This window comes from Meriones unguiculatus, chromosome 12, assembly GCF_030254825.1.
Source record: "Meriones unguiculatus strain TT.TT164.6M chromosome 12, Bangor_MerUng_6.1, whole genome shotgun sequence".
Lineage (NCBI taxonomy): Eukaryota > Metazoa > Chordata > Mammalia > Rodentia > Muridae > Meriones > Meriones unguiculatus.
In genome coordinates this window covers 74,472,728-74,500,680 of record NC_083360.1, presented here as the reverse complement: position 1 = coordinate 74,500,680, position 27,953 = coordinate 74,472,728, and the positions used below count along the sequence as shown (strand labels likewise).

Here is a 27,953-nt window from a genome sequence, read left to right as displayed (position 1 = left end):
CATTGCCATTATTACATTATCATCTATTTATATTATATTACCATTCTTCTCACAACTTCTTCCTTTCGTTTCCCAGCCCTCTTGTCAAGAAAAGAGCTATGAGATATGGCCAAGGTGATTCCTTGTCTAAGTAGGTGACACCTTTAAATACAGACAAATGTTTTGAGAGTATAGATTTTACAGTTACACAGGGCATGTACATCCTGCTTCCAATTTTTCTGGTCAACTGAATTAAAAATGTGTTCATTTCAGGGTATTTTTCTCATTTCGTTGGTCAGTTTGGTGGAGTGGCAAGCACATGAGTTCTGAATGGGAGTGCTGACTCCCTCCCTTCCATTTAGCTCCTTGGCTTCAGAGCCTATGGAGATACCAATATCTTACCTAAGAGAGACTAACTGAAATCTATCATGTGTTAACTAGGAGGCAGTGATCAGCAAGGCACACATATCTATCTAGTCCTAGTTCCTGGCTGGTCCAGGAGGAAAGCATAAGGAGCAATTGAAAGCCAGTTGGAAAAGGAGTCTTTATCCCTTATGTCCTGACTCTCCCTATTGTACCCCAGGGTAGCTAGCTGCCCTTTCCTGTCTTCCTGACTTCAAAGAATCCATGACAGAACGCACAGGCCCTCTTCCTATAACCATCGCTGATGTCTCTTGTTCTACTTTGCTTTCTGTTGCCATGATAAACACCTTGACAAAAAGCAACCTGGGGAAGGAAAAGATTTGTTTAGCTTACATGCTCTGATCACAGTCAATGACTAAGTCAGGTCAAGAACTCAGGAAGGAACAAAGGCAGGAACCATGGACCTTTGCTGCTTACTGGCTAGCTCTCCACGGTTTGCTCAGCTACCTTTCTCATACCTTCCAATTCACCTACCCATGGGTGGCACCGCCCATGGGGAGCTAGGCCCTCCCACATTGATCAACAATCAGAAAGTTACCACACAGGCATGTCTACAGGCCAAGCTGATGGAGGCACTGCCTCAGGTGAGGTTCCTACTTCCCAAGTGACTCTAGCCTGTGTCAAGCTGACAAAACTAACAAGCATCCGTCCGAGGGTCCAATGTGGAGAAAGTCCCACGAACACCTAGGATATCATCAGTGTGATACCACTGGGACCCACCAGCCCTTAGCACATATACATTTAATAGTGAAATAACTACAGAACTACGTATCTTGCTAATGGCAGGTGTTTAGTGTGTTTAAGTTTCACCTGAGCTCTGTGCTGTCCATCTTGCTTATAGCATCTCACTTGAAGATGCTGTAAAACAACCCTCCACAACGATCATGATCCTGAGTTTGCGCTGGCCACTAATAGCCTACAGCTGACACTATTTCCAGATGGGAGCTGGGCAGTCCGTGAGGTGTGCTGTGAACACCTGACCTGTGTGGAGAACAGGTGAACTGGAAAGGGGAATGCACAAGACTTAGATGTGTTGACGTGAATGAACGTGCTGGCAGAGAGATTGTAGAGCCCTACACATACTGTCCTCACTGAAGATACGGACATATGTGTAGCACAAACCCATGTGCTTATGTGCAGCAGTTAGGATGGTCATGTGGGAAAGCCCTGAACTGCGGAGAGAATTTTTTTTAAAAAGATACCTACCTTTAAATTTGGCTAAATTTCTCTTTTCAACCTAAGGAGTATCGGAAAGTCTACTGTGTTGTTATTTTAGTTTTTGCATCTTAAAAATAATTTTAACTAAATGTAATCAACCTAAGAAGATACCTAAAGAAATTATAAAGTTTAAAAAAAGAAATCCCTCACTGGTTTTCCTGACCGGAAACATTTTCAAGTCTCACTTAGCTTGGAAAAGCTAGAAAATGAAACAAAGGCCTCCCAGAAGAACATCAAAAAGCACTTTCCTAAGAAGCAAAATGCTATAGTGTATAACAGAAGTACTCCAGGCTCTGATTCTCAGACCAAGCTACACGCACTACCGGGATGACACTACCGGGATGACATTTCCATCCTATGCAGAGCCATCAATGCTTCCAAATGTGCACAGGTGTGCAGGCATGCTGGGAGGGGGTGAGCCTGGCAGGGGCAACATCACTGTTGTTTAAATGGGTGGCGTGTGGCACTACTACGTAACAGAAACACCTGTTGTTAAACTTCCAACTGTGCTAACACGGAACAGCAGCTGCTGCCACTGTACTCACTACTACAGCGGGGAAAAAAATACACCGGAAATTGAAAATTTATTATAACTCATTTTTCATTATAGACAAAAAAACTGGGAAGTTGATCGTTTATTAGTTCTCCAAGAAAGTCACACTTAAAGGATTCAACTGAAAGTATGTTTAGTCTTTCATTGCCTCTACACGCCAGGCACAATGAAAGTGTCCGTGCTTTGTCCCTCTCAGGAGAGCTTGAGAAGAAAACTTCTGTGAGTACAATGACTACCAGGACAGAGTGCCTGCCACCGGAACACAGAAGGGCAGCTGAGAGGAGTCCCCCTTTATTTAATTCTGAAAATGCCTGGTCACTGATCAGCCACATTAAGGGAAAATGAGGAATGAGACACAGCAGAAACAACATGGAATGCAAAACACCAACCCAGAAAGTGGACACAGTTTAAGGGAACTTGAGGAAGTTCAGAAAGCAGAACTGGAGTTACAGAGCCACATGTTCATCTTTACTCCCTACTCATGCATTTAAAATTTTGAATACTTCCCTCAAGATGTTTTCGAAGCATATAGTAAGAAATAGTAATAATAATTAAGTATGAACAAAAACATCTAAATGTTAGATTATTGTTGCACACAACAGTATATGTGAAAACCCCCTTCACGATCTACAGTTGTCCCTACTGGGCGCTTCGTCCCCAAAACTTCACTAAGGGGACAGTCCGAATCAGGCTTGGGTAGAGAGCGAGGTGTCTGCAGGGAAAGAAAGAACAAGTAACTGGCTGGGTGCCCTTCAAAGCAAGAAGGATGTTTTAAAAAGGCAAATGCTGACACTGTTATCCTGCAGTGATGCTGACAGTTCTTAAACTGTTGTACTTAGCTTGTGCTGGTTAACAGCTAAGAACAGCTGCACAGCTTGCTGGTCCTGTGGTTTGGTTTTAAAGGTTTTCAGGGTTATCTGCCTCGTCTGTGTAACCACTCCAGTAAGCAGCCAAGTCTTGGACTCCACCTTGCAGGTAGAAAAAATTTTAAAAAAAAAAACAAAAAACTTTAAAATTCTTATTTCATTTTCTAGCACAATCTAGTCCACCATAGATAAAAATCTACCCTTAAGGTAACCTGTTGGAAGTCAAGAAGCTGTGGAGAAGTTTCGTCAGCTGGATGCAGTTAAAGGATGGATATATTTTAATATTTTAGGTAGAATACGGTCATTTTGCTTCACGGAGCTGCCACCGAGCTGTGCTTTTAACAGAGTGCCTTTAGCAAGTCTGTCCACAATGAGAAGTGGGATGCTGACACTGAGATGCACCCATAAGCTGCTTTAATAAGGCGCAGTGGTCTTCCACTGCAAATGTCATCTCTAAAATGTTAAACTGTCCATTCACCTGTACCCAGACATTTTGCACAGCCAGAAATACCATGGAAACTAAGATTGATACAAAGCCTATGATGGTTAGTGTTAATTATCAACTTGACAAGATTCAGAATCAGCTGGGAGAGGAGCCTCTGAACTTGCCAGTGAGGGATTTTCTTTAATTGGGTTAATTAGCATGGGAAGATCCACCCTGAATGTGAGCAGGACTCCCCATCTCAAAGGGGGACCCTGAAGTGAATAAGAGGGATGACAGAGGGAGCGAAGCAGCGCAGCGTGTTACACACGCAGCGTGTATGCTCTCTTCTGCCGATGGCAGACATAAAGTCATCAGCTGATTCAAACTCCTGAGGCCATGTCTTCCCTGCCTCCACCATGGCTCTGTGAGCTAACGTAAACTCTTCCCCCATTAGATGACATGGGTTGGAGAATTTCATTGTCTAATAACTATGAAGTGCAACACTAAGCCAAACACATACACATGCACAGTTTGGAAGATGTTGGGGGCTGGTCTGATTCTTGTATTTTGATGCTAATTATTGGCCCTCAAGATCTGGTCACTGCCCAGATATACCTATTCTTGCTGTGTATGCCTGCGTAAGACATTACTCCTGATTGGTTAATTAAAAAAGGCCTGCACCTGGGCAGGATGGAAGAAAGTAGGTGTGACTAAGGTTCCCGGGCTTTGGGGACTGGAGGAGAATCATGGGAAAGAGACACACAGACCTGCAGAGACGAGAGAGGAGCACATGGAAGGAAATATGTGGGTTGGGAGAAAGGACTCCGGAAATGAAAAGAAACACCAAGATGAAAAATATAAGCAAGTATTTATAAGACTATGGACGGAAGACAGCATAGAATGGTTATGAGAAATGGCATTGGATTGGGGCTGGGAGGTAGAAGGGGAGGTTATTGAGATAGCATTGGTGGAATTATCTGCCCAGCCCAAGGTGTTTTAAGGCTTTTATAAAATCTAGCAGAAGTCAGTGTCTTATTGTGATAGCTAGTAAGATAATACCTCCATAATAATTATAGGGTGACTAACAAAAATATTTAACCCAATACCATTTACTTATAACAACAGGGAAATAAACCTCAGAAATGGTAGCTTTTGAAAATATGTCCAGAATTACAAAGAAAATATGTATTTTAGCAGACCAGACAGTATGCACTCCTTGAAATCTAGGATTCTTGGCTCTCAAAGTCCTAAACATAAGACTTTGTCCTGCAGCAGCCTGAAGAGGAAGAGACAAGGGCAGGCCTACCTTCATAGTTTACCGGTAAAGGATGAAAATGTTTATCCAAGACAACCAGAGAACACGTGGCATCAAACCCAAGTCCTCGGATTCGTCGTACATCAATCCCTTGAACAACTTTCTGTTTTAAAAGCAAGCAAACAGAAGCATAAATAATAACACAGGCTCTTAACCCTTGAAGACCACTAGAAGGAAATGAATGCAAAAATTTTTTAATTGCCTAACACAGGAAGGTTTAGAATCACTATTTAATTTAAGATAATTCTTCATTGTGTAATGCTGTGTGCCCAAAAGTCAGGATGGGGTTCCCACTAGTGGAACCCCACAGCTGTGATCCCAAATGACATGCGCTGACCTGGAAATGACTGCTGAAAGGAATCTGAGCCCAGGTTCTCATCATGGAACACTTTATGGCTTGAGCTAGAGAGATGGCTCAAGGGTTAAGAGCATTTGCTGTTCACTGGGTTCAGTTCCCAGAACCCACACAGTGGCTCATAACTATCAGTAACTCCAGTCTCAGAGGACCCAACTCACTCTTCTCTCTTCTGTAGGCACCAGGTATGTTCATGGTAAATGAAGCTATTCAGGAACCCATATATGTAAAACTTTTAGAAAGTTTTTTTTTTAAGAAACCTTATACTTGGGTTCAAGATGTAGCTCAGTGCTAGGTGCCTACATAAAATGCACAAGGCCCTGAAAAACGAAAAAGAAATTTTATGATGAAATAAACTGAAACCTTTGATTCACAATGTCGTAAAAATGTCTGAGATTTTAAAACAGTCTTTTCAGATTCAAAAAAAGACTTTTAGTATCACTAAAATACTAAAGGATCCTATAAATTAATAAGAAAAAGACAAGCAATCTAATTGAAAATCATATAAAGCAAAGGTCAAAGTGTATCAAGTTTTCCAATTGTACTACAATTAATCAATGCAAATAAAATAGCAATTTTTGCTTCTTACATTAGTGAAAATGTTAAAGGTTAGTTGTATATAGCAGTGGCTCCGCCTTCTTAAAAGATCTATGATGAGATAATGGTTAATTAAATTCACTTAATCACAAACAGAAAGAGGAAGAGGAAAAAGGGAGCAGAAGATCAAAAAATAGAAAGAGGACTAGTTGGAAAGAGAAAAGGAATCAATGGTGGGGGGGTGATGGAGTGATATGACCAAAACATATCCATGTATGCATGAAAATGTCACAATGAAACCCATTGTTGTCCATAATTAATATAAGCCAATAAAAATTTTAAAAGAAATTTAGAAGGAACCCTTCTTGAATGTTATTATAGCAATGTAATTACTGAGCACAAATTTTGGGAAGTAATTTGACAGTACCTATGAAAATATAACTACTAGCTCAGCAATGTCACTGTTGAGAACCTATCTTAGAAAATCATGACCTTGAGTAAATAGAGTCATTTCTAAGATGGCTACTTTAGACCACTGCTAACAATATATGAAAAAGCCAGTAAGTTACTTTTTAATCAAGTAAATAATGCTGTATTTATACAATAGAATACTGTACATAAACTAAGAGACATAAAGGAGATATTTCTGGGCATAGTAGTATGGCAGAGACAGCAAATCTTCCTATCAAAATAAAATATAACACTGGATAAAATCACCAATCAGAACCATTTGAAGGCTATGGAAATAGATCAGAGTTATACAGTAAATAGAGAAGCATTTTTTTAAAAAATTGAAATTTGTATTTAAAAGATAGAAAATGTTATGGGGGATACAAAGTGAATAAAGTGTAATTAATCAAAGTTAAAAAAAAGATAGAAAATGAAAATGTAACTCCAGTTCTAAGTGGTTTTTCTGGGAAAGTTTATAAAACATTCAAGAAAGGACCCTTACAAGTGTCAGGCATTTAGAACAGAGCAAAGGGAAAAGCATGTCCACCAAATCCTCCAAGAGCAGCCCTATCTTGACATCTATGGGAAAGACATTAAAAGCATAACTATAGAAGAGTATCTGTCGCAAGCACAAGTATAAAAATGTTAGCAAAATGCTGGCAAGCCAAATCTTACAGACACAAAACTGGCATATACACAATGGCCATGTGCAATTACCCCAGAATTTGCAAGGGTAATTTCATAATCATTAATTAATGTAAAACATAAATTAACAGAATACAGCACAAACATAAGATTATAATCTCAAAATACTGGAAACCCTAAAAAAACAAACAAAAAAGATGAATGAAAAAATAAACGCAGAATGAAATGTATACAAACAAGAACAAAACATCAAAAAAAAAAAACCTCAGAGCTAACATCATATCTAATAGTAAGATTCATTATTGTCCCTGTTAGACACGAAATAAAGACCCTTCCACCTAGCACTTCTACCCAGCCTGTGCTAGTGTTCAGGGCCATTGAAATAAGGCAAGAAAAATAAACTAAAGGCATACAGGTAGAAAAAAAGCTAAAGGTATTTCTTTACGGATGATATTATTTCACATGCTAAAAAAATTGAAAACATTTTCAAGAAGCTGCTGTGGGGGTCTCGGAAGATGGGTTAAGAGCAATTGCTGCTGTTGTAGAGGGTCAGAGTTCAGTTCTGAACCTGTAAACTGGCGTGGCTCAAAAATGCTTGTAACTCTAACTTTAAAGAGATTTGATGCCTCTGGTTTCCAAGGGCATGTGCACTCATGTGAGCCTACCAACACCCTACACACACACAATTAAAAATAAAATCTTTTAAAAGCTACTAAAACTAATAAGCAAATCTAATAGAGCCACAGACCTAAAGGTTAATAAATAAAAATGAATTGTGTTTCTACATAGTAGCAACTAACACGTCAAAAATAAAATTAAGCAAATCCCATTCATAACTACATAAAAAATATTCAAGATCACGGGTGTCAGTCTGATTTATATCAAACTCCCCCATGGGTCAGGAGCATCCCAGAAGAAGGAGCAGAAGGAACGTGAGATGGGGATGAGTACTGTCCTTGGATGTGACATGGCTACGGCCCTCATGAAGTCACGGCAGTTTGGATTCCTGTACAAGTGGAGCCTATCGATAAGCCCATGAGGCCCCACCGATTCCTGAGGAACTGGCAATTGGTTACTACCAGGTCCAAAATATGGAACCATTTTTTCGAGGGGTGGATGCTCACGGGATGCTCATTCTCAGCTCTGGGAGGTGGCCCTATACCCATGTGCATTCACATGACACTCCCTGGACTGGGAGGATTATGAGGAAGAGGAAGGAAAGGAGGAAGGAATAATGAAGATGGAAAGAGGAAATATCTGGGTGATTCAGGTGGAGTGGAAGCAGGTATCTGGATTGGATATGATGAAGATATGCCCATACATAAAACTGTCAAATACTTAAAATATTCTTGGTGTAAAAAGCAGTTCAAGGTTTGTACCCTGAGATAACAACACAAAGGGTACCTCTAATGAAGCAACCCGTGCTCAGAAAATTCGACATTGTTAAGACAGCAGTCTCTCCAAAGCAATGTTCAGGTCCTATGTCAAACATTAAAGAAACATGGAGAAAGTAGAATGTTCAAGAATTGCAGGAACAAATGCAAAATATGGCCACTCGGGGGAAAAGCTGATGGTGATTTTCACCTGTATTTCCCCTAATGGTTAATGATACTGCCCATCTTTAGGAAACAACTGTACATTAATTAGAGGCACAATAATGGAAAAAAAAAAAAAAACATCAGTGTGGGAGACTTACTACATAGATTGCAGACAGTCAAGATAACTGTAGAGGGCCAGAGGATATTTCAAACCCCTTCGGTGCCAACACTCCTGTAACAAGCTCAAAGACATAGATCATCAAATCTGTTTCAGGGATAATGCTCAGTGCACCCTCCTTGGGCTTGTTGCTCATAGTTACCTCAGTACCCAATCCCCTCTTTTCACCAACAGAGGACTCTGTGGCAATGGAGCTGTGGTTCAAAGAGGCCCAGGTTGGTGGCCCTTGCTGGTTCTGCTGGCCCACAGATGCACTAAGATTCAATCTCCTCTCAAAGAATACCTAACAGACCCCTAGAGCAGAGCTGCATCAAGGATATAGGAAGATAGAAAGAACCAGGGATGTACAACCCATGACAAGCATAGCAAACCAGAGGGAGGAGGGGAAGAAATGGCTTATGAGCAGCAAACTTAAGGACGACATTTGCTGAGGCTTAGAGTCCAGATCCACATTAGGTTTGAGCTTTTGGTTTTAACATCTATGATGCTGGGCTTGGGACTTGCTTATTTTAAGCCAGTTACTCTTATATTTCTCCTTTTCGCAATCAGAATGTTTTCCTCGTGTCTGCCACAGCACTGTATCTTGGAAGTAATGGAAGCTGGCTGCTTTTGTTTTGTTTTTAGTTTGTTTCATTAATGCACTCCGCTGAGTTTGCCTTGAGCCAAAGACAAGACTTTGGACTTGAATTTTTAAAACCCATTTCACGGGTGTTTGTGAATGTGGTGTGTGTAGGATGGGTATGTGCATGCTTGAGTATATGGGGGCCTAGAGGTCAACATTAGGGATGTTCCTCTATTGCTGTACACCTTATTTGTCGAGACAGTGTCTCTCCCTGAATGGAGTTTGCCATTTTGGCTAGGCTATGTGGCCCCTGTCTCTCTCCCCAGTTCCCACAGCTGGAGTTACAGGCACATACAGCCGTGCCCATCTTTTCTGTGTGTGCCATCTGGAGATCTAAATTCAGACCTCCACGCTTATACAGCAGGCACTTTATCTACTGACCCATCTCACCTGCCTCCATGGACTTGGAGTTTTGAATTCATCTTAAAATGCAGAGCTTTGTCCTTTGGGGACTACTAGACACAATCTAGAAGCCTGTTTCTTAGTATTTAATATGCACCACAAAAGAGCTACACACAGTCACTATGGCTTTCCGACAAAGACAGCATTCTATTTTTGAAGCAATATTAGCCACATAATACTCAAATGCTGTCATATATGACACATCTACTATGCCATATGCTTTATTTAGTTCCTTAAATTTAATCCTTATGAAACTGAAAAAAAAAAAAAAAGAAAAGAAAAACTTAATATATTGTGTGCGGGATATCCATCAGTGAACAAGCCAGCCCTAAAATCTCCTTGTTGTATGGCTCTGTTGGCCCCTGTGCCCAGGGTGCATATGATAGGGCGCATCCATGTTCCAGAGCCTGCAGTTAATCAAAAGAACAAGTTTGAGAACATATGGGTGACTCAATGAGAGCCCAAAGCAGGCAGCACGGGATACAGTGTCTGACAGCCACTTCTTGGTTTGAACTCGAGCATTTCCGTAATAATCTCAATCTTTCTCAGTCTTGGTTTCCTGGAAATAAGGGAAACCCACAGGGGAAGATGGCAGGCTCTGGCAGGCTCTGCGGGCTTGAGGGACTATAGAACCAGAGCACCTCTGTGTAAAGACAGGAAACCTACTCATCACTGTACTATGTCTATTTAAGATGTTTATGCTCAACAGGGAGCATGTTCTCTGCTATATGAACACAAATACAAATCAAAGGCAAAGATGAAGCAACAGCAAACTGTAGACTCAAATATTTTCGTGGATTAATGGGTGTAACGTTCTACTAAGACCAAAAGTAATAGTTTCCTTGATTTTATGAATGCCCTCTGAAGCTTACCGAGCTCTGGGTTCAAATCACAGCTTTTCAGTGATAAAATCTCCATCCCTTTAGTTCTATGAGGCACCATTCACAGGAAATTGAAAAATTGGTGGCATTATGCATTAAATCTGACTGAGACAGCTAGCCTTATAAGGACATACCTTAGAAGCATTCCTCTCCACACCAAGGGACAACCCCTTCCCCCACTTTCCCCTCCCAGCCTATCCCAGAGAGCTGCTTACAGGGACACATTATCACAAGGGCTCTGGGACTTGCCCATGAAATCTTATTTATAGTCCTGTTAGTGGGAGAAGAAAGCGTAGTAAACTCACTCCAGCAATCCAGCAGAAAAGAGATTTCCCTCGCTGAAGACAAATCACCTTATTCTGGAAGTAAAGAATTTTCGGGGTTGGAATATGCTACAGCCTCATCTAGGTAATTGATCCATGCCTAACTACTGTCAACCTGCAGCTCTGGAGCAGGAAATAAGAATTTGGGGAAGGGATTGTGCATCTTTTGTTCCTACTATGGCTTCAATTCTGCATGTGACTGAAATGATCAAGCTCCGCCATATTGGGTGTGTCTGTGGCATTCTTAAGAAACACACACATACACTGAGAATTGGTATGCATTGATCTAGTTTTCTATTCTGTTTAGAGCAAGGGTCAAAGTTTGGGGGGCATTGTGGACAGAATCCAGCTCATAGCAGAGGTCCATGGGGCTGGTACTGTACTCTTTCAAATATAGGTTTGAATGTTTTTGTCAGTTGCACAGGCATGCATGGAATTATGTAATTCCAGATGTCCTGGGGTCCAATCATCCCATTACCTACACAAGTCACTCATTCATTCAGTTGATCCTTAAAAAGCACAGTCATGGTCATTTGGGTCAAGCTGTGTTCATGCAGATATTAGAGAAACAATGGAGAAAAAAATATTTTCCTCCACTCCTTGCTCTTTAAAAGATTACATTTTAGCATAGGTAAATAGCCAATGAGTCAAATAAATGATAGCATGTAGATATAATATACCCAAAGGTGATTGGTCAAGAGGATCGGGAATGCCAGAGGAGGGGAAGGTTGTTTTCAAAAAAGGTAATCTTGTCGAAGAACTTTCAAGAATAAGCAAATCTGGGCAGTGTTCTTAGTGGGAATTCAGCCAGGGGGAAGGCTCTGGGCCAGGAACAGCAATGAAAAGAATACAATTTATATGGGACATGTTACATGCAAGGCCCCAGGACAGAATGCTCTAACACTTCCCGCAGTGGCCAGTGAAAGGAAAAAAAAAAAACCAGACCTGGATTTGACCTAGTGTGGCAGCGTACAGTGGTGTCCTGGGACAATTCCATTTATGGCAGCGGTCCCAATGTTCTACTAGCTGAAATTCTCAGGTCCCCTCTGTCTCCTCCATTGCCACCAATTCCCACAAGATCTTCCTTCCCCCAGCCTTTCACCTCATCTCCGTTTGTCCATGTGCAAAATTCTGATACTGGCATAGTCAAAGACAAGAAGAGGTTCTAGGGAGAGGAAAGCCTCTCTCCAAGTGGTTCTGTCTGAACACGGGACAAGCAATGGGGGCTGGAACAGACAGCCAGGGGCACAGAAAGAATGACCCTGGGCGGAGCCAGACTTTGCAGAGCCATAAAGGCATGTTACAAATTCTGGGTTCTATCCAGAGAAAAATGGGGAGCTACTAAAAGTTGGAAGACCAAGAGTAACAATCAGTTTAAACACAGAAACCATCACTATAGGTGTAATAGACTAGATCAGAGAAGTTGCACAGATGCTAAGATCTGTATTTAGCTCTGAAAATGATGTGGGCAGTAGGTGCTGGAAGCAGAGAATACACAGACTTCTCCCATCTGAGCCTGGGCTGTCACTACCTAGGAACTCTGCAAAAGCCATCCAACTCTCTGGTCCACAGTTTCTCTTTCCACCTGTCAAGTGGAAACAATAGCCCTGCCCCTATTTATACTGTAAGCATAATTACATTCATACAAAGGTGTTTCGTATACGATAACAGCTCTATAAATGTAAGACATTAAAATTACTGTCCATACAGCAAGCACCAACTTAAAACAAAATCACATTTCATTAGTTTCATGTGTTTATGGGGTTTTATTCCCATGCAGATTAAGCCATTTCAGCTTTAGGACCAGAGAAATTATTATGTTTCTCTATATAAGTTCTTACGTTTGACAAACACGGTAGCATACAGTCCATGCTCCATAAATTATTTTCAGACTAAATAAAATAGAAGTTCCCTGGGGTGAAGGAAATGGCTCAGTTGGTAAAGTGTTTGCCTCACACGCATGAGAACCCAAGTTGGAACCCAAGTTGACATCCAGGTTGTCTTCCAGCTCTCTCTCTCTCTCTCTCTCTCTCTCTCTCTCTCTCTCTCTCTCTCTCTCGCGCATGCACGCATGCACACCACGCAAACGCACACACGTACACCTGCTCACACACTCATGTATACCTGTACACACATGCACACACATGCATGCCTGCACACAAATGTGTACACATATGAACATGCACATCATACATATGAACGAACGCAGACATAAAAATAAGAACAACATTTAACAAACAACCACTAGATGCGTGATGGTTCCGTCAGCTTCTCTTCGCTTCCCCAGTGGAGATTCAGTAATCTTAAAAACTTGTGATGTTCTTATCATCTTGGAATGACACACATCTGTGGATTCCAAAAGTGCATTAAAAGATCAGGGACTGTGTGTGTCTCCTAGAACTTCCATGTTTCTTGCGAATGTTTTAGGTGTTCTGGATAATGGCCCAACAAAGGTATACCGATTTTAAGGGCCCACATTTTTCCCATGAGCAACAGCCAGGTAAAGGCACTATCATCAAGTGCTTACAAAAACCAACAAGGTGAGCTCCTGGCCCCACACAGCAGCACCCTACAACACCTCTGACTGCAAGCAGAGGTCACAGGGAGGGCCTTAGGATAGAGGGCTGGGCCTGAGACCTGCCTCTGAGCCACCTTAAGACCTCTTCTAAACTACTTCATGAGAAGAGAAACTGTCTACAAAGACTGTTACAAGGACAAAATGAAGAGATGGGCACACAGTGTTGAGCGCAGCACCTAGAACATGATTGCTAAAGGAGGAATGTAAGCTGCTATCATCATCACTGCCTTGACAGTATCACTGTTATTTCTGTTGTTATTAATGCAACTATGGGAAACACAATCTCCTTTTTTAAAAAAGGAAAAGAGAAAAGAAAAGAGGGGAAGAAGTTCACAATTGCTCTCAGGGTCTCAGCTTTCTGGAGTCACTGAGGGAGCAAAGACAAGCCAGCGTAGAAGGGACACCAGCCCTTGACCTAGACCAATGCCACTTCCACAGAAGGAGCCCTGACCCTCTGGGGAGCAGGTAAACATTCCCAAGAGCTGCCATCCCCTTGCACACTCGCATGTCTAGTATTTTGTCTCAGCAATCCATTCTCCTAGCTTTACTCATTTTGTTATCACCACCACAGGCAATAATGATTGACACTGCTGGAAACTTTTATATACTTTAGTTCACTTAATCATCACAACAATCTTATCAAGCTGGGGACTTATTAACCTTCTTTGATTGAGAAGGAAATGGAGCACAAAATGGTAACGAGTCCAGGATCACAAGCCAAACAATGCTACCCACCCAGGCAGCTTAACTGCAGGATGCATACTTCATGTGTTAAACTTCCCTCCTCCTTAAAGCTCCCGCTCACAACAGGTTCTGAGCAGACACATCACACTTCGGCACACCACCACACCTCTGTATATAATCTGAGAGGCACAGCCTGAGGCCCATAGGCTTTCTGCAGATCTGCTGCAGTGACAGGCAGGGCTGAGCGTTAATGCCTGCACTTCTGTGGCTATCAGGGCTGACACAAATGACAAGCTGGCCACTACTGGCAGATGATTAAAAGTCTGCCATTAAACCAAGCTGTGCTGGAGCAGACCTGCTTTAAGGGAGCTCTTCATCAGGGAACAATATTTTCTTCTTGACAGTTTCCTTAATGGCAGGAACGTTAGAAGAACAAAAGAGACCTGAGGGCAAAGAGCAGAAGGTTTTCATGGAGGCTGGGTCTGGGAGCCGGGAGAGAAGAGGAAAATTAAACAGGCTGAAGAGAAGATGACCCCTCTTCTATTTCTGTAGAGTGCTTGGGTGGACCAAGCCACCTCTCTGCGGTTTTCTCTGGGGCACTAACAGCTGCCCAGAGCTCATCAAAGTTTAACCAGACCAATCAATACAGAAAAAAAATGGGGGACTGTCCAGCAGAAAATTACCAAGCACTTCATGAATATTTAAGGACCTCAACTAGAAACAGGGACAAGGAACAGAACTCAGGATTTCATTTTTTTTTCTTCTTTTAGGGGTGGGGAGGAAGATAAAAGAATGACTGTTGTTAATGATCATCAAAACATCAAGTCATACTAACAGCACAAACTTCAAATACAGACTGGTCACAGCCAGCATCACCTCCTTCCTTAAACCAGCAAGCCCAGTCTGTGTGGGGCTCATACAAAGATGCCCAGCTTCCTCGGGGCATGCCACAATTTTCTGCCCTTATTCTTACCCTTGTTCTTTTTCCTACCCACAATGCAGTGCCCTTGTGTGTCAATTGGGAGGATACAAAACTCACTGTTAACAGGAATCAGACATTAGTGTTTTGCCCTGCTGCTGTCAGTCACTAACCACTAACTCTTACCTGAGCTGGGGTGAGCTGACTAGCATGCCCCTTTCTATTTCTTCCCGGATGAAAATAAAATGGGGGCAGCAGTAATACTAGCCACAGGGCAGCCATGCAGGTTCAACTACAGTGTGTATTGACACACCGGCATAGGATACAGACACAATTCTCGTTTCCACGCCTCAGGCTTCCGCATCCTCTAGCCTGTCTTCCCCACACCCATGCCCTCATAGTCACCTCTGGCTATATGTACTGGCTGCAGCAGTCTGCCCAGCACACTTCAGCTCTCTGTCCCTCCCAACAGGAAGGTTTGCTTCTCAAAGGTAAGGCCTACACCACCCAGCTCCATGCTGGGTTGCTCTAATACAGTGTGCATACCAAGCATGCACACACACAAGTGCAGGACAGGAGGGGTGTACACAAGGAGGAGATGCCACGGTTTGGCTCTTACCTTTGTGACAAGGCAGCATGCTGCCCAGATGTCCTCTGAGGACTGCTCGTGGTGGTTGAACTGGGGCTCCCACTTCTTAATTGGCTGCTCCGCGAAAGCCAGAAGGACCCCCCTCTGGTCCACCAGAGCTGCACGGACACTGCCTGTTCCAACATCGATGCCCACGTAGTAGTGACCTGGCTCCTGGTCTCCACCAGACATCATGGTCCCTCCACCTATGGCAAACAAGCACAAAAGCCATGTGAAGACTGGCAGGCTTGCTCAGACAGCCAAGAAACATCCTCAAACGGGCCATAAAAGGACTACCTACGTGGGGACTGTTTATCATTTGTGTATCCTGTCAAAGGTTTTACAGGCACTGAGTGCGGTGGTCAGAGAACAGGCACATCCAACACATGGCACTCCCACTCCTGCGTGGGAGTCAGAAATTAAGCACCTAATTACATAAGGACTTCCACAAAGTTGGGACAATGAGAGAGTAGTAGGAAACAGAGATGGAGCTTTAGAGATGGATGTTGACTCTGGGAATTTGAATCCCAGAGTCAACAGCAGCCTTGGAACCAAAAGAAGCATCATTTCTCAGCTACCCATGCAACAAATCAGCCTTGCCGGTATCCTGTGCCAAGCAGAGTACACAGCAACATGCTCTCCATAATTCTCTGTGAGAGGAGGCAAGCGCAAGGGAGTCTCTGTGGTGATGCTGGACCAGGGGAGACTCTGTAAGGCAAGTAAGTTTTGTTTCACACTAGGTCCACACCCTCTTGAAAGCGAATGTCCATCATGATGGTGATGACACATTACAATGGCAAGAAAAGCAATGTCTGGAAACAAAAGGCGTTCACTGTGCTTCACTGCAGTGGCTGGGCCCTGAACCCCCCACCTGTGCGACCCTGGGCACCCTCCTTTTTCCTGCAGAGGCCCGACATAATGATTTGGAGAGGAAGCACATACACTGCAGCCATCATGAGCTGACTGGGAATTGGAAGAAGACCCAGGAGAGACCCAGGATTGAGAGAGTATGTTAGATGATCTATTTTCCTGACAGACCCCTGATGAGTTACAAGGAAACCTGACCAGAGAACCCTCAGGAATCCCTGGGCCCTTGGGGCTGCTCACAGGATGAGCCACATGACACAGAACTCTCCCAGGCCTCTCACTCTCCAGATTCACGTGGGGCAGCCTCCAGACACTAACTTCACTGACACAGCCCAGCTGGCCCCCTGGTCAGCAGGGCGGTCAGAGCTCCTGTGGTCCAACTTGTTAAACATCAGCAGCAGTCTGCACCTCAACTTCAGGAAGAAAATGGTTCCTTGGCCACAACACCCCTGGGGATTCTAAAGCAAGACACCCAGCAGATGTTCAGTTACTGCCTCCTGGATGTTTACCCCAATAAAAAAAGAAAAAGAAAACCAGAAAACAAAACGTCAGTAAAAGCGATAGCTTCTGGCTTAATCACAATGATTTCCCATCTGTGTTTGCTCCCTTTTGGCTCTGTGGCAGGTGAAGAAGAAAATGGGGAAGCAAGAGTAATAATGCTCACTGCCTCTCCCTGAGCCTGAGAGGGTTCCAGTCTCAGCAGGTGGGTCCTCCTGTCTCCCTGGCTTTCCTCCCTTGGGAACTCATATAAACATGAGTACAGGCTTTGAAATCCATTCCTTCATTCACTCAGCAGTGATATCTTCTCTTTAAGCCAGTAACCAATAAAAATAAAATTTTAAATGAAACAGATACAGGCTGAGCTGTTAGCCCCCACCCCCACCCCGATCCCTGCTTTCTGTCAGTGCTTCTTGGGGAATCAAGGAATTCCTTAGTGAACGTGTATTGTTCAACCTCGACCAAGGTATAACCATGTCAAAGGCCACAATACTGCAAACACATGGGAATATCAGAGCCTCCTCCTATAACTATATATAATAACCCTGCCTTCCACTATAACCATATACGATAACCCTGCCTCTTCCTATAACTGTATACAATAATCTCCACCTCCACAATCAAAACTCTTGGTGGTGTAACTCCATCAAAATGTGCCTGGCCCATCCAGTCCTGGCTTTTCTGGGCTTGCATCTGTGTGTCTATCCTCTCACTTCCTAGTACCCCCAGTCAGATTTCCAGGATCGAGCCATGGTGGAACACCACAGTGATTACTCTCCTAGACTCCTTCTTAGGACAGCTGAGGCCTTCCCCAAGTGAGGCCTTCTGTGAGCTTCTCAACCCCAATGAACATTGCCCTGGCCCTCCCCACTGGGGTTCTAAGTATCCTCACAGTCCTGGAAGTATATACTTGTGTTCTGCCCTGACAGAGGTCCCTCCCATCACTTGCTCTTCCCTCCACAATTCTGTCCTCTTCCTCTCTAAGGAGGACCTTCTTGCTGTTCGTGCACACATACAAAGGCTGCCAGTACAGCACAGTGTCTAAATTGTCTCTCTGGACCATGTTTTTGGTGGTATGTTTCTATGTCTATCTCCCTTATTAAACTAAACCTGAAAAGGGAGAATTTACTGAAGCATCCCCCACTTCCTTCCAGTGTCTGGAATATAACTGGTTTTCCATAGTGGTTTACTGAATGAGCTCCTTTATCAGTAAGGGGAGGGAGGAGAAAAGAGCCCCGCCTTCATTGTTTAAATTTCTCAGTCTGTGCTGCAAAGTCAGGCGTCACCTCACAGGGTTCCTTTCAGAGAAATGCACTAGATGACATCCACAGCGTGCGTCATAAGCGGTGCTTACAGAAACCTAGAAGGGAGAACCTGGGGCATTCCCAGAGGCATGGTAAACCAGCTGTCCTACCTGTGCCCTGCCTAACCCCCACAGCTGCTGCACACACCTCACTGTACCTCATACTGTGCTGGCTTATTCTAACCTCTCTGTCAACCAAGTAAGTATTTTCATAAATGTTTACAGCCACATTTTGATTTTTGTGTTTTGGTTTTTTTTTTTTTTTTTTTTTGGTTTTTTGAGACACTGTTTGCTTTCTAGCCTTGGCTACCTTGGACTTGCATTGTAGACCAGGCTGCCCTTGAACTCAAAGAGATCCACCTGCCTCTGCCTTCCAAGTGCTGGGATTATAGGCATGTACCACCACACCTGGCTCATTGGCTCATTTTGACACTTTTAAGAGAACTTCTCTTTTTTTTTTTTTAATCCCTATTTAGCTTCCCTGAGACCACAGTTAATCTTATAGTCAACGGCATCCTAGAATCCACTGGTAGAATTTCTTTTTTTGTGGTATATGAAATGAAGTTGTCACGGTGTTCTTGCACCTGGCACTCCACTGAGGACAAGGTGACTGACAACACAACAGGATGCCTTTTCTCGGACTGCCCTGGCCGGCTGCTCTACCCACTTGCCACCAGCTGCAGGCACTTCATTTTCCATGGATTTCTTCTTGCTTCCACCATCCCCATTGTGAGAAGCTCTTCCCATGTGCCTTAGCTACTCCTCTGTTGCTGTAGTAAAAAACAAAAGTATCTTAAGAGAGAAATGGTTTATTCTGGCTCAAGGGTCCAAACCATCACTGTGATGTGGAAATCAAGGCAGCAGTGCCCTGAGCCACCTGGTCACACTGAATCCACAAATGGAAAACAGGCAGTTAATGGAAGCATATTTGCTCAGCAACAGGTCTGCATTTACATGATCCAGGAACCCAGACAGGACTTGGTTTCATTCATGGTGGGCAGTCTTCTCACCTCAACTAAAGCAATGAAGATGATGCTCGTCACCTAGGTGATTTTAGGTTCTGCCACGCTCACAGAGGTGACAACCATCACACCACAGACCCAAGAATGCCAACAGTTTCTGCTCTTAACAAAAGCTTCCTAATACTACCCAACCTTGAAGAGAAACTAGGAAATAAGTACAAAAACTTCTGCTTCACTCAAAGAAGCACTCTGGCTTCTTTCTAGGAGGAAGAAAAATCTCAAGAAAATCAGAGAATGATTTCCACTCACCAGGTGTGGGCTTGCTCTAGGTCTGGATTCTGAATCTAGGAAAAGAACCTACCCTCAAGAGAGCCCTCACCTTGTGCAGAAAGTATAGAGAAACCATTACAGCTAACTCAAACAGTACGCTTGTGTCCATACTGTAGCCAGTGCATGGGACAAAGCAGAAATTCATCAAGGCTTGAGACCCACTGCTTGAACTGGGTACCATAAGAACCTATCATCAGAGAATGATAAAAGATACAGTGCTTACTAGGTATCTGACATTCTGCTAAGCAGCCTGTTTGCACTGTTCTGATCCTGAGAACCTCTGAAGAAACGAAACAAGTATTACCAACCCCAGCTTGTTGATGAGTCCTAGCTGACTGAAGCACTACACTCCAACAGTTCATACAGCCACTAGGTAGGACAGTGAGCCATCCCCTCTCACCTCAAAGCCCTTCAGATATAGGCTCTACTGCCCTCTGATAGCCTTCCATTACTAAACGTTGATTTGCTGAGGACTGTGTCCAAGGGCTCTTGCCTACCGTGCTGAGGTTAGCTAATTCAGAAGCCAGGCTGTCCACCTTCAAAGACTGTCCTTCCACACTAGAGTGCCTCTCATTGGCTTTTCCACCTGCCATAAAATATTACCAGGCCTCCTATCGTATGCCTGCAGCCCTCTGTGAGCCAGCAGCATTTGCACAAGACTCCCAGCTCATGTTTTTCTAAGAAATAGATCCTAACTGAACATTCAGGTCCAGCATTCTCCACTATTGTGGTCTTAATCTCTTTAAGAGTTGTTTCCACACCGGGAACCTGAAATCAAGCAAGTCTGAACCAGTAAGCACTCAGGTTCCCTGAAACTGGATCCCTTGCCCCTCCTACTCTGTGCCCTTTGTTCCTTGGATACAAGTACAGTCATCTGTGTCCTGAACTCCAAACTTAATGGGGACCCAAAGATACACAACCTAAAAAATAGAGAAGTACTATTCCTTTTTTCAAATTTAGGAAATAACATTTTCTAATTGAAGGGAAAAATATTCTCTTTCTAATTGAGAAGAAGGGGTTAGGATCACCCCCTGTGTGGCTTGTTTCCATCAAAGGCTTATCATACTACAGAAACCCAATCAATGAGGTGAGTAAATGTCTCAGTCACTCAGCAGCAGGAGGAACCTGCCCAAAGCACACAGGCAGCAAACACCAGCCCCAGGATTTGAACCCCAGCCTACAATAGTAAGTTCAGAGGTGCTTTCTACAATATTCTGCTAAAACTGAAATCAAAGCCTTTGACAACTTCTTCAATAACAACAAAATGCCACAAAAGCTAGTCTTTCTTGAGCTCTGCCCTGAAAATCATCCACATGAGGTCATGATCTTTATCTTAGCCCTGTCAAGTAAGCAGTGGGAGATGAGCTGAGGTATGATAAGGGGACGCTGGGTAGGGCACAGCAGAGACAGAGGAACTATGATTCCAGGCTAGGTCCAGACAATTCCAAGCCTGCTTTATGAATGATGAGTAGAACTTAGGTTTCATTTCACTGTTTTTAAGCAAAGATGAATACTCTAAAAAGAAAAGCAGCTGTTGGGGGTGGAGGGGTCAGTAAGGAAAGAGAAAGAAGGCCATGGCCTGTGGATGGCAAGAAGAAAGAAAAACAATGAAGAGAAATTCAAGCTGGGCTGCACACAAGTCCTGAGGTGTACCTCAGGTCTCAGTCTATGACGCCTCAAAAATCAGGTTCTCCAAAGTCCCCAGCATGGACTGTATTGACTCCTGGCCCCTATTTATGATCAAAAGACTGTTCTGTGCCATAAATATTTAAATGGTTCATTAAATGATGACCTGCATAAACAGTATTAGAAGTACCATAGGAAGTCACATCTTCCCCAGCTGATTCTTCAGCAAGTGTGCAAGCTGCTCAAATGCCACATGAGGAAAGGAGGGAGACCTGGAAAGGAGGGGCCGCTCTCTGCAAAACTATTTCAGTCATCCCTAGAACGGGGTAAATACTACAAATGTTCTGCTGAAAACCAACCCCTAGGGAATTGTGCTGCCCCTGTGTTCCCTTCTTATCCTTAAATAACCTAATCACAATGAGACTATTTCCCAGCACCACATCCCTGGGGAGTGGATGAGCTTACCTTAGATTCTACTTCTTAAAGAGCCACTCCACCACGCTCAGTTTAGTCAGTGACAGCCTACAGACAGTGTGTCCCAGGATTGGGGAAAGAATTCAGTGTCCTCATTCAACAGTGATCTTTGGACTCTGCCGGGAACTCATGTGTTCTAGCCTCATGCAATTTAGGATTTGGTTACACTGTAATCAGGTTTGGGTAAGACTGGGAGATGAGGCAAGCAACAGGTAGGCCTGTACTGTTCAATTCTGTCTTAATGTATTCACAGAAAAGTGTGAGTATATCCCACATGGTGAGAAAATTTTGAACAGGAAGAAAAGAGTCCATACGGCAGCAATACCAAGTTCTTTGTGGTTTCTATCAGCATATCGAGAACCAAGTAAGGGTGGTTTGCTAACAGCTCTTTCCCTCTTAAAGTAAAAGGCTATCTTCTATGGCTGGCCCCCTCCTCCTCAGCTTTGTAGCTTGAAAAACATATTTTTAGAGTAGTCTGGTTGCCAATACTAGCTCAAAAGAAATACTTCAAGTACTTCTTAGATTCCCAAGTCTGTGGAATTAGTGCAACTAAAGAAAATATCTTTCATCCAAATTTACCTGTGGTCTGGTACAAACCTACAGGAAGCGTGAGTGTGCTGCAGGTCAAGTCTGCAGTCACTAGTTAGAGCAGCAATTCTCAGCCCTTCGGGGTCGAATGAACCTTTCACAGGGGTGATCTGAGACCATCAGAAAACACATATACTTACATTACAATTCATAACAGTAGAAAAATTATAGTTATGAAATATCAACAAAAATAATTTTATGGTTGGGGTCACCCAAGAAGAGGATCTGTATTTTAAAGGGTCACATCATTGGGAAGGTTGAGAACCACCGCATTAAAGAGAAGGAAGGGACTAAGGAGAGCTCATCCCCAGGCAGCTACTGAGAAGTTCCTGGAAGGGAGTACAAGCTTTTACTCATTAGTAATATCCAGTACTCACCTACACAAAAGGCCTGGTCTAGTGCAGCCAGAAGGAGGAGGAGGTAAAGGGAGAAGAATAAGGGAAAAGAAAAGTAGATATATTCCTTAACCACAAATATATCTACCAGACTTTCTGCCCAAGAGAAGCCCACAACACAGAAAAGAAACCAGAAAAATGGCATTTTTCAAGGCAGACAAAGTCATAATACCAAAAACATGTACCAGCAAAGCAATTTGTCTACTCTGAAAGTCTCTTGCTCATCCTGGAGTGCTCAGCTGGTCACCCAACTGTGAAGACTAAAAGTACGTGACTACTGGGGCGTCGCCTGTGAATCCCCTGGCACGTAGATCCTCAAGCCCCTTCCAGATAACATGCATCATGAGAAAACACCAGCCATCACACTTACTGTTTCTGAGGTTCTGGAGAAAAACTCCAAGCAGGAGCGCAGAAGTTAACCTACAGAGATACAAGGCTGTGTCTTGACAGGGGAGCAAAGGGCCGGGCCCTCCTCCTTGCTCATGTCTCTATCACCAATGCACAATGCAGAGAAAGTTTAGCACAAGCAAGGTACTCAACAAGAAGATGGTGAATGGATAAACCACTGCTGGAAGAAAGAAAAGCAATGCCCCAACCCCAACGTGCCTACCACTGACCAAGTTGGGCTAAGTCTTTTAACACGTCTTTTCTGAACTACTGGACTCCAAGTGATTACTGTTCAAATTAAGAAAAGTGATGAGCATAGAAAGGATTTGAAAAGGACTATTTCTTTATAAATAAGAGAGATCAATGTCACTGGAGGGCACAGAAAAAAAATCTGCTATAAACAATACAGCATTGCCAAGGGGTGCCAGGGCCCAAAAAGTCAGAATGGTGCCCAGACTCCTACAGCTCACAGAACAGCATCTCCTCCCACTTCACAATCTTGTAATATGTATTATCACAATTAACCACCAAAAACTAACAAGACCCAGTCTGTGCATCTCAATGAACTCCTACACGGAGCTGCCATTGGGAACAGAAGCTATGGAGCTTCCCAATTACCTATTAGATACATTTTTACGCACTTATCCACCACCGAAATTAAAAATCCACAACAGTGTCAGAAGTAGAAAAACTATTATCTTTATATATTCTTTGTAAATGAATTTTGTCTATTACTTAAATTTATCATTTGTTATTTAGCCTTTCTTGTTCTCTTTTCTACATGTACACATTTTCCACACATACAATTGTTTCTGTATGTGTGTGTGTTTAACATAAATAAAATTTTGGTTTGTGATTATTTTTACTTGCAAAGTTTCTTTTTAATTGTATGTGCATTTGTATTTTGCCTGCATCTGGGTCGGTGTTGAGGTGCTGGATCCCCTGGAACTGGAGTTATAGACAGTTGTAAGCTGCCATGTGCATGCTGGGAATTGAACCCGTGTCCTCTGGAAGAGCAGACAGTTCAGTGCTTTTAACTGTTGAACCACCTCTCTAGCCCCTGTAAGTATTTTATGAAAGTTTAATTAAAAATGTACGTTACCTATTTTGAGGTCTTCTCATCATATCTATAAAATCTCATATTACACACATACACACATGCAGACACACAGGAGAGAGAGAGAGCGAGAAAAAGAGACCCCAGTGCCTATTCTATGGCAGTATATGAGAGAAATGAGACTGAAAAACAAATTGTCCTGAATTTTATGGTGCAGTCTTATGTTGCTGCGGTATGGGTGTTTATATCCTTTGCACAGTGGGCACAGCCTTCAAGGATGAGATCATGAACCATGATCAAAAGGATCATTTTCTCAATTGGGTCCCTTATACAAGAGGCCCAGGAGGTACTTCCAGCAAAACCTAATGTGCCTAGTAAGACTGCATATGGCAGCTAAGTGGTTTCTTGCTTTCTACACCACTCGGCCTTTCTCCAAAGAATTGTTACTGTCCCAGAGGCTGTGATTCATACTTCATGAAAACTTGGTGCTTTTTTTTACGTTTTGAGGATCTTCATGCTTTGTAATGAGCCACTTAAAAAAAATAATAAATACAAGGTAACAGGAAGTATTCCAGTTAATGGTTCTATTGTTTTGATAACAGTCATGACCAAAAACGAATTGGGGAGGAAAGGGCTTGTTTGGCTTTCATATTCGGGATCTCAGTCCCTTAAGGTAAGCCACTCCATAAGTTCAAGGCAGGAATCTGGAGGCAGCAACTGAAGAGGAGAGCACAGCAGAACAAATGATTACTGGATTGTTTCTCACGGCTTGCTCGGCCTGCTTTCTTAAACACCTCAAGACCACTTGCCCATGGTTGGCACCACCACCATGCGCTGGGCCCTTCCACATCAGTCATTAATCAAGAAAATGAACTTGCCTAATAGAGGCCTTTTCTCAAATGAGGTTTATCTTTCCAGATAACTCTCCTGTGGTGGTTTGAAGGAAATGGCCACACAGGTTCATATATTTGAATGCTTGGTCCCCTGTTAGTGGAATGGTTTGGGAAGGATTAGAAAGCGTGGCCTTGTTGAAGAATCTGTGTCACTGGCGGGGGGAGGGAAAGGGTGCTTTGAGTGTTTAAAAGCCCAAGCCATTTATAGTTAGTTGTCTCTGTCTCTCTGTCTCTGTCTTTCCCGCTATGTCTCTGTCTCTGCCTCTCTCTGGTTCTCTCTCTGGCTCTCTCTGTCTCTGTCTCTCTTTCTCCCTCTTGTTTGTAGTTAAGATATAAGCTTAGCTATTGCACCAGTATCATGTCTGCCTTGTCTGCTTACCTATCTGCTGTCATGTTCCCTGCCTTGATGGTCATGGACTAACCTCTCAAACAGTGAGCCACAAGTTACATGCTTTCTTTCATAAGCTGCCTTCGTCACAGTAAGTAAGACATAAAGCCTGTGTCAAGTTGACAAAAAAGAAAAAGGACAGAAGTCATTATATAAGTAAGAACGAATAAGACAGTATAAGAATTTGCGTGTCTTTTAAATTCGAAACAGGAATACAAAAGGCAGAAAGTCAAATCCCATGCTGGCCTCCTGAAGTGTCAACCACACAAATCAAAACTGATATGCCAGTCCTGGGATGTTTAGACAGTCTTAGGTGGCAGCCCAAATCACCAACTTCAAAAAGCCATACAGTTCGTCTCTCTCTCTCTCTCTCTCTCTCTCTCTCTCTCTCTCTCTCTCTCCACACACACACACACACACACACAAATGCTTGTGGTCAATTGTATGGTTCTGCTCTTACATAACCATGAATAAACCCTCACATCAGAAGACAACCCAAACTCCACCAACAAACTTTCTTTGGTAAAACCCTTGTTCATCTTTTTGGTTTTTTCCACCCCTTTTCCTCCCCTCCTTTACCCTTCTCTTATTTTCTACACAACACTCATCTTCCAATAAGCCCTCCCCTATTTATAAGACCTCTTCTTTTGCCCTCCTTACCCTTCCCTTTGCAGGGGACTGAAGGGCTATAACTTCCACTACTGTGAACGCTGCTTCTCCCGTTCACACACCGAGGAAGCAGAAATTCTGAAGGATCGAGCTCTTGAAGACCTTGAAATCCAGTGTAGAGAAAAGTCCATGTTTAACTTGAGGTCTGTCTCGGCAGGAAAAGAACTCTTACTACCAGTGTGGCCTCCCACACTATTTGAACTGCCTTGATCCAAATCCACCTTGACTAGGAGGCTTTCCCAGACAGTCACCAGAAATCGGAATCTCCTTTTCCATGTTCTGCTTAGTAAATACTGCCTGTATCCGCCTTCTCTTATTATTTTTGCATATGAATGTTTTGCCGGAATATACGTCTGTGTACCATGTGCATGCCTGATACCCAGGGAGGCCAGAAGAAGGTATCAAATCCCTTGGGACTGGAGTTACAAATGACTGGGAGCCACTACGTGAGCACTGTGAACTGAATCAAGGTCCTCTGGAAAAGTAGCCATTATTCTTCACCCTTAGCCACTTCTCCAGCCTACTAATTTCTACTTCAATAAGCGTTCGTTCCTCATGTTTATAGATAAGCACAAGATAGTATAATGGTAATAAGGGGGAATTAATGAGTTATGAGGTTGGAAGAATATTAATACATAAAATAATCAAATAACTTTTTAAATAAAAAGAACTAATGATTCTCTTCCTCTAAAGAGTTCCAGAAGCACTGTGATCAATGGTGGTGGTTTGAACAAGAATGCCCCCATAAACTCAGATATTTGAACACTTGGTGGCTACTGAGCGGTGCTGTTTGGGCACATTATGGAACCTTTAGGAAGTGTAGTCTTCCCGAAGAAAGTGTGTCACTGGGATGGGCTTTAAGAACTACTGCCCGACCCTATTTGCAGGGCACTCTCTGGGATTTGTATTCAGAGCCGAAGATGTGGTCTCTCAACTTTCTGCTCTAGTCTCATCCTCCTCCACCATTATGGACTTTCCCCCTGGAACATTAGATTAAAATAAACTCTTCCTTCTGTATGTTGCTTTGGTCATGGCAGTTTATCACAGCAGCAGACAAGTAATACAGCAACCATTCTGTGTATTACACACTCCTCTTTGTGACGGTGGTACTCCACGACAGGGAGCCAATGTCTGTAGGAAGAAAGGAGAGAAGGACAGACTCCATCCAGATGAGTATCCATGGACTCCCTCAAGGGTCAACTCCCTTTCTGCAAGCCCTACTGACACTCAAGTCCACTAAAACCACAGGCTTGGGATTGAAGATCTCTCATTAGCTAGAAGTGTAAAATGTCTGAATTGGCACAAAGTGCAGTGAGCATCCTATCCTAAATGTAAAGGCATTTTATTTTAATCCCTGATATGCCCACGACAAAGTTACAGCTGTAACATGAAAATTATATGCAAACATGAATTACTTTCATGTACACTCTTCTTTCTGGGAAATGAATTCCTCACCCTTCTCTGAATTATGAATAATTTAAATATATATGCACCTTCTCCCCTATCACTTTTCCCTCCAAGAGGCTGCTGTTGATTTGCTAACATAATTAACTACAAAATGATTTTCTACAGAACTAACCAGTCCTTCAAAGTAATGCCACAGACATTAGCATTCTGGCTGAAATCCACAGTTTTTCCCAGAAAGTCACTCAAATTAAAACAGCAGAAGAAACCACCAACCTTAATGAGGATGTCAGACAGACATCCCAGGCAGCCTCAGGGAAAGCCACAAAATCCATTCTGCACAACAAAACACCTGCCTCAGACAAAAGCTAAGATGACTGCAGTCTTTGGTATGTTCTTATATTCACCTGTTCATGAAATGTGGACAGGCAGCTTGAAGGCCCAGGAAAAAAAGCATTAAACAGCAGTTCTCAACCTGTGGTCATGACCCTCTGGGGTCAAATGACCCTTTAACAGGGGTCACATATCAAATATCCTGCATTTCTAATATTTACATTATAATTCATAACAATAGCAAAATTACAGTTATGAAGT

General features: G+C 43.0%; 1 protein-coding gene across 19 annotated transcripts in view; it reads right to left on the bottom strand.

Moving 5' to 3' along the window:
• Fggy (FGGY carbohydrate kinase domain containing) overlaps positions 1-27,953 on the bottom strand; it is a 362,592-nt gene that overhangs the window by 318,421 nt on the left and 16,218 nt on the right. For 10 of the 19 annotated variants that reach the window (XM_060365879.1, XM_060365885.1, XM_060365883.1 and 7 more), the window contains 2 exons: positions 15,510-15,724; positions 4,770-4,881 (listed from right to left, as the gene is read on the bottom strand). In XM_060365879.1, the coding sequence (XP_060221862.1) occupies positions 4,770-4,881; positions 15,510-15,713 (316 nt within the window). In that variant the 5' untranslated portion in view covers positions 15,714-15,724. Of the gene's footprint in view, positions 1-41; positions 2,735-4,769; positions 4,882-8,461; positions 9,598-15,509; positions 15,725-21,569; positions 21,697-27,953 lie in introns of those variants that run through there. The other 9 variants (XM_060365896.1, XM_060365889.1, XM_060365897.1 and 6 more) reach the window with 7 other exon arrangements.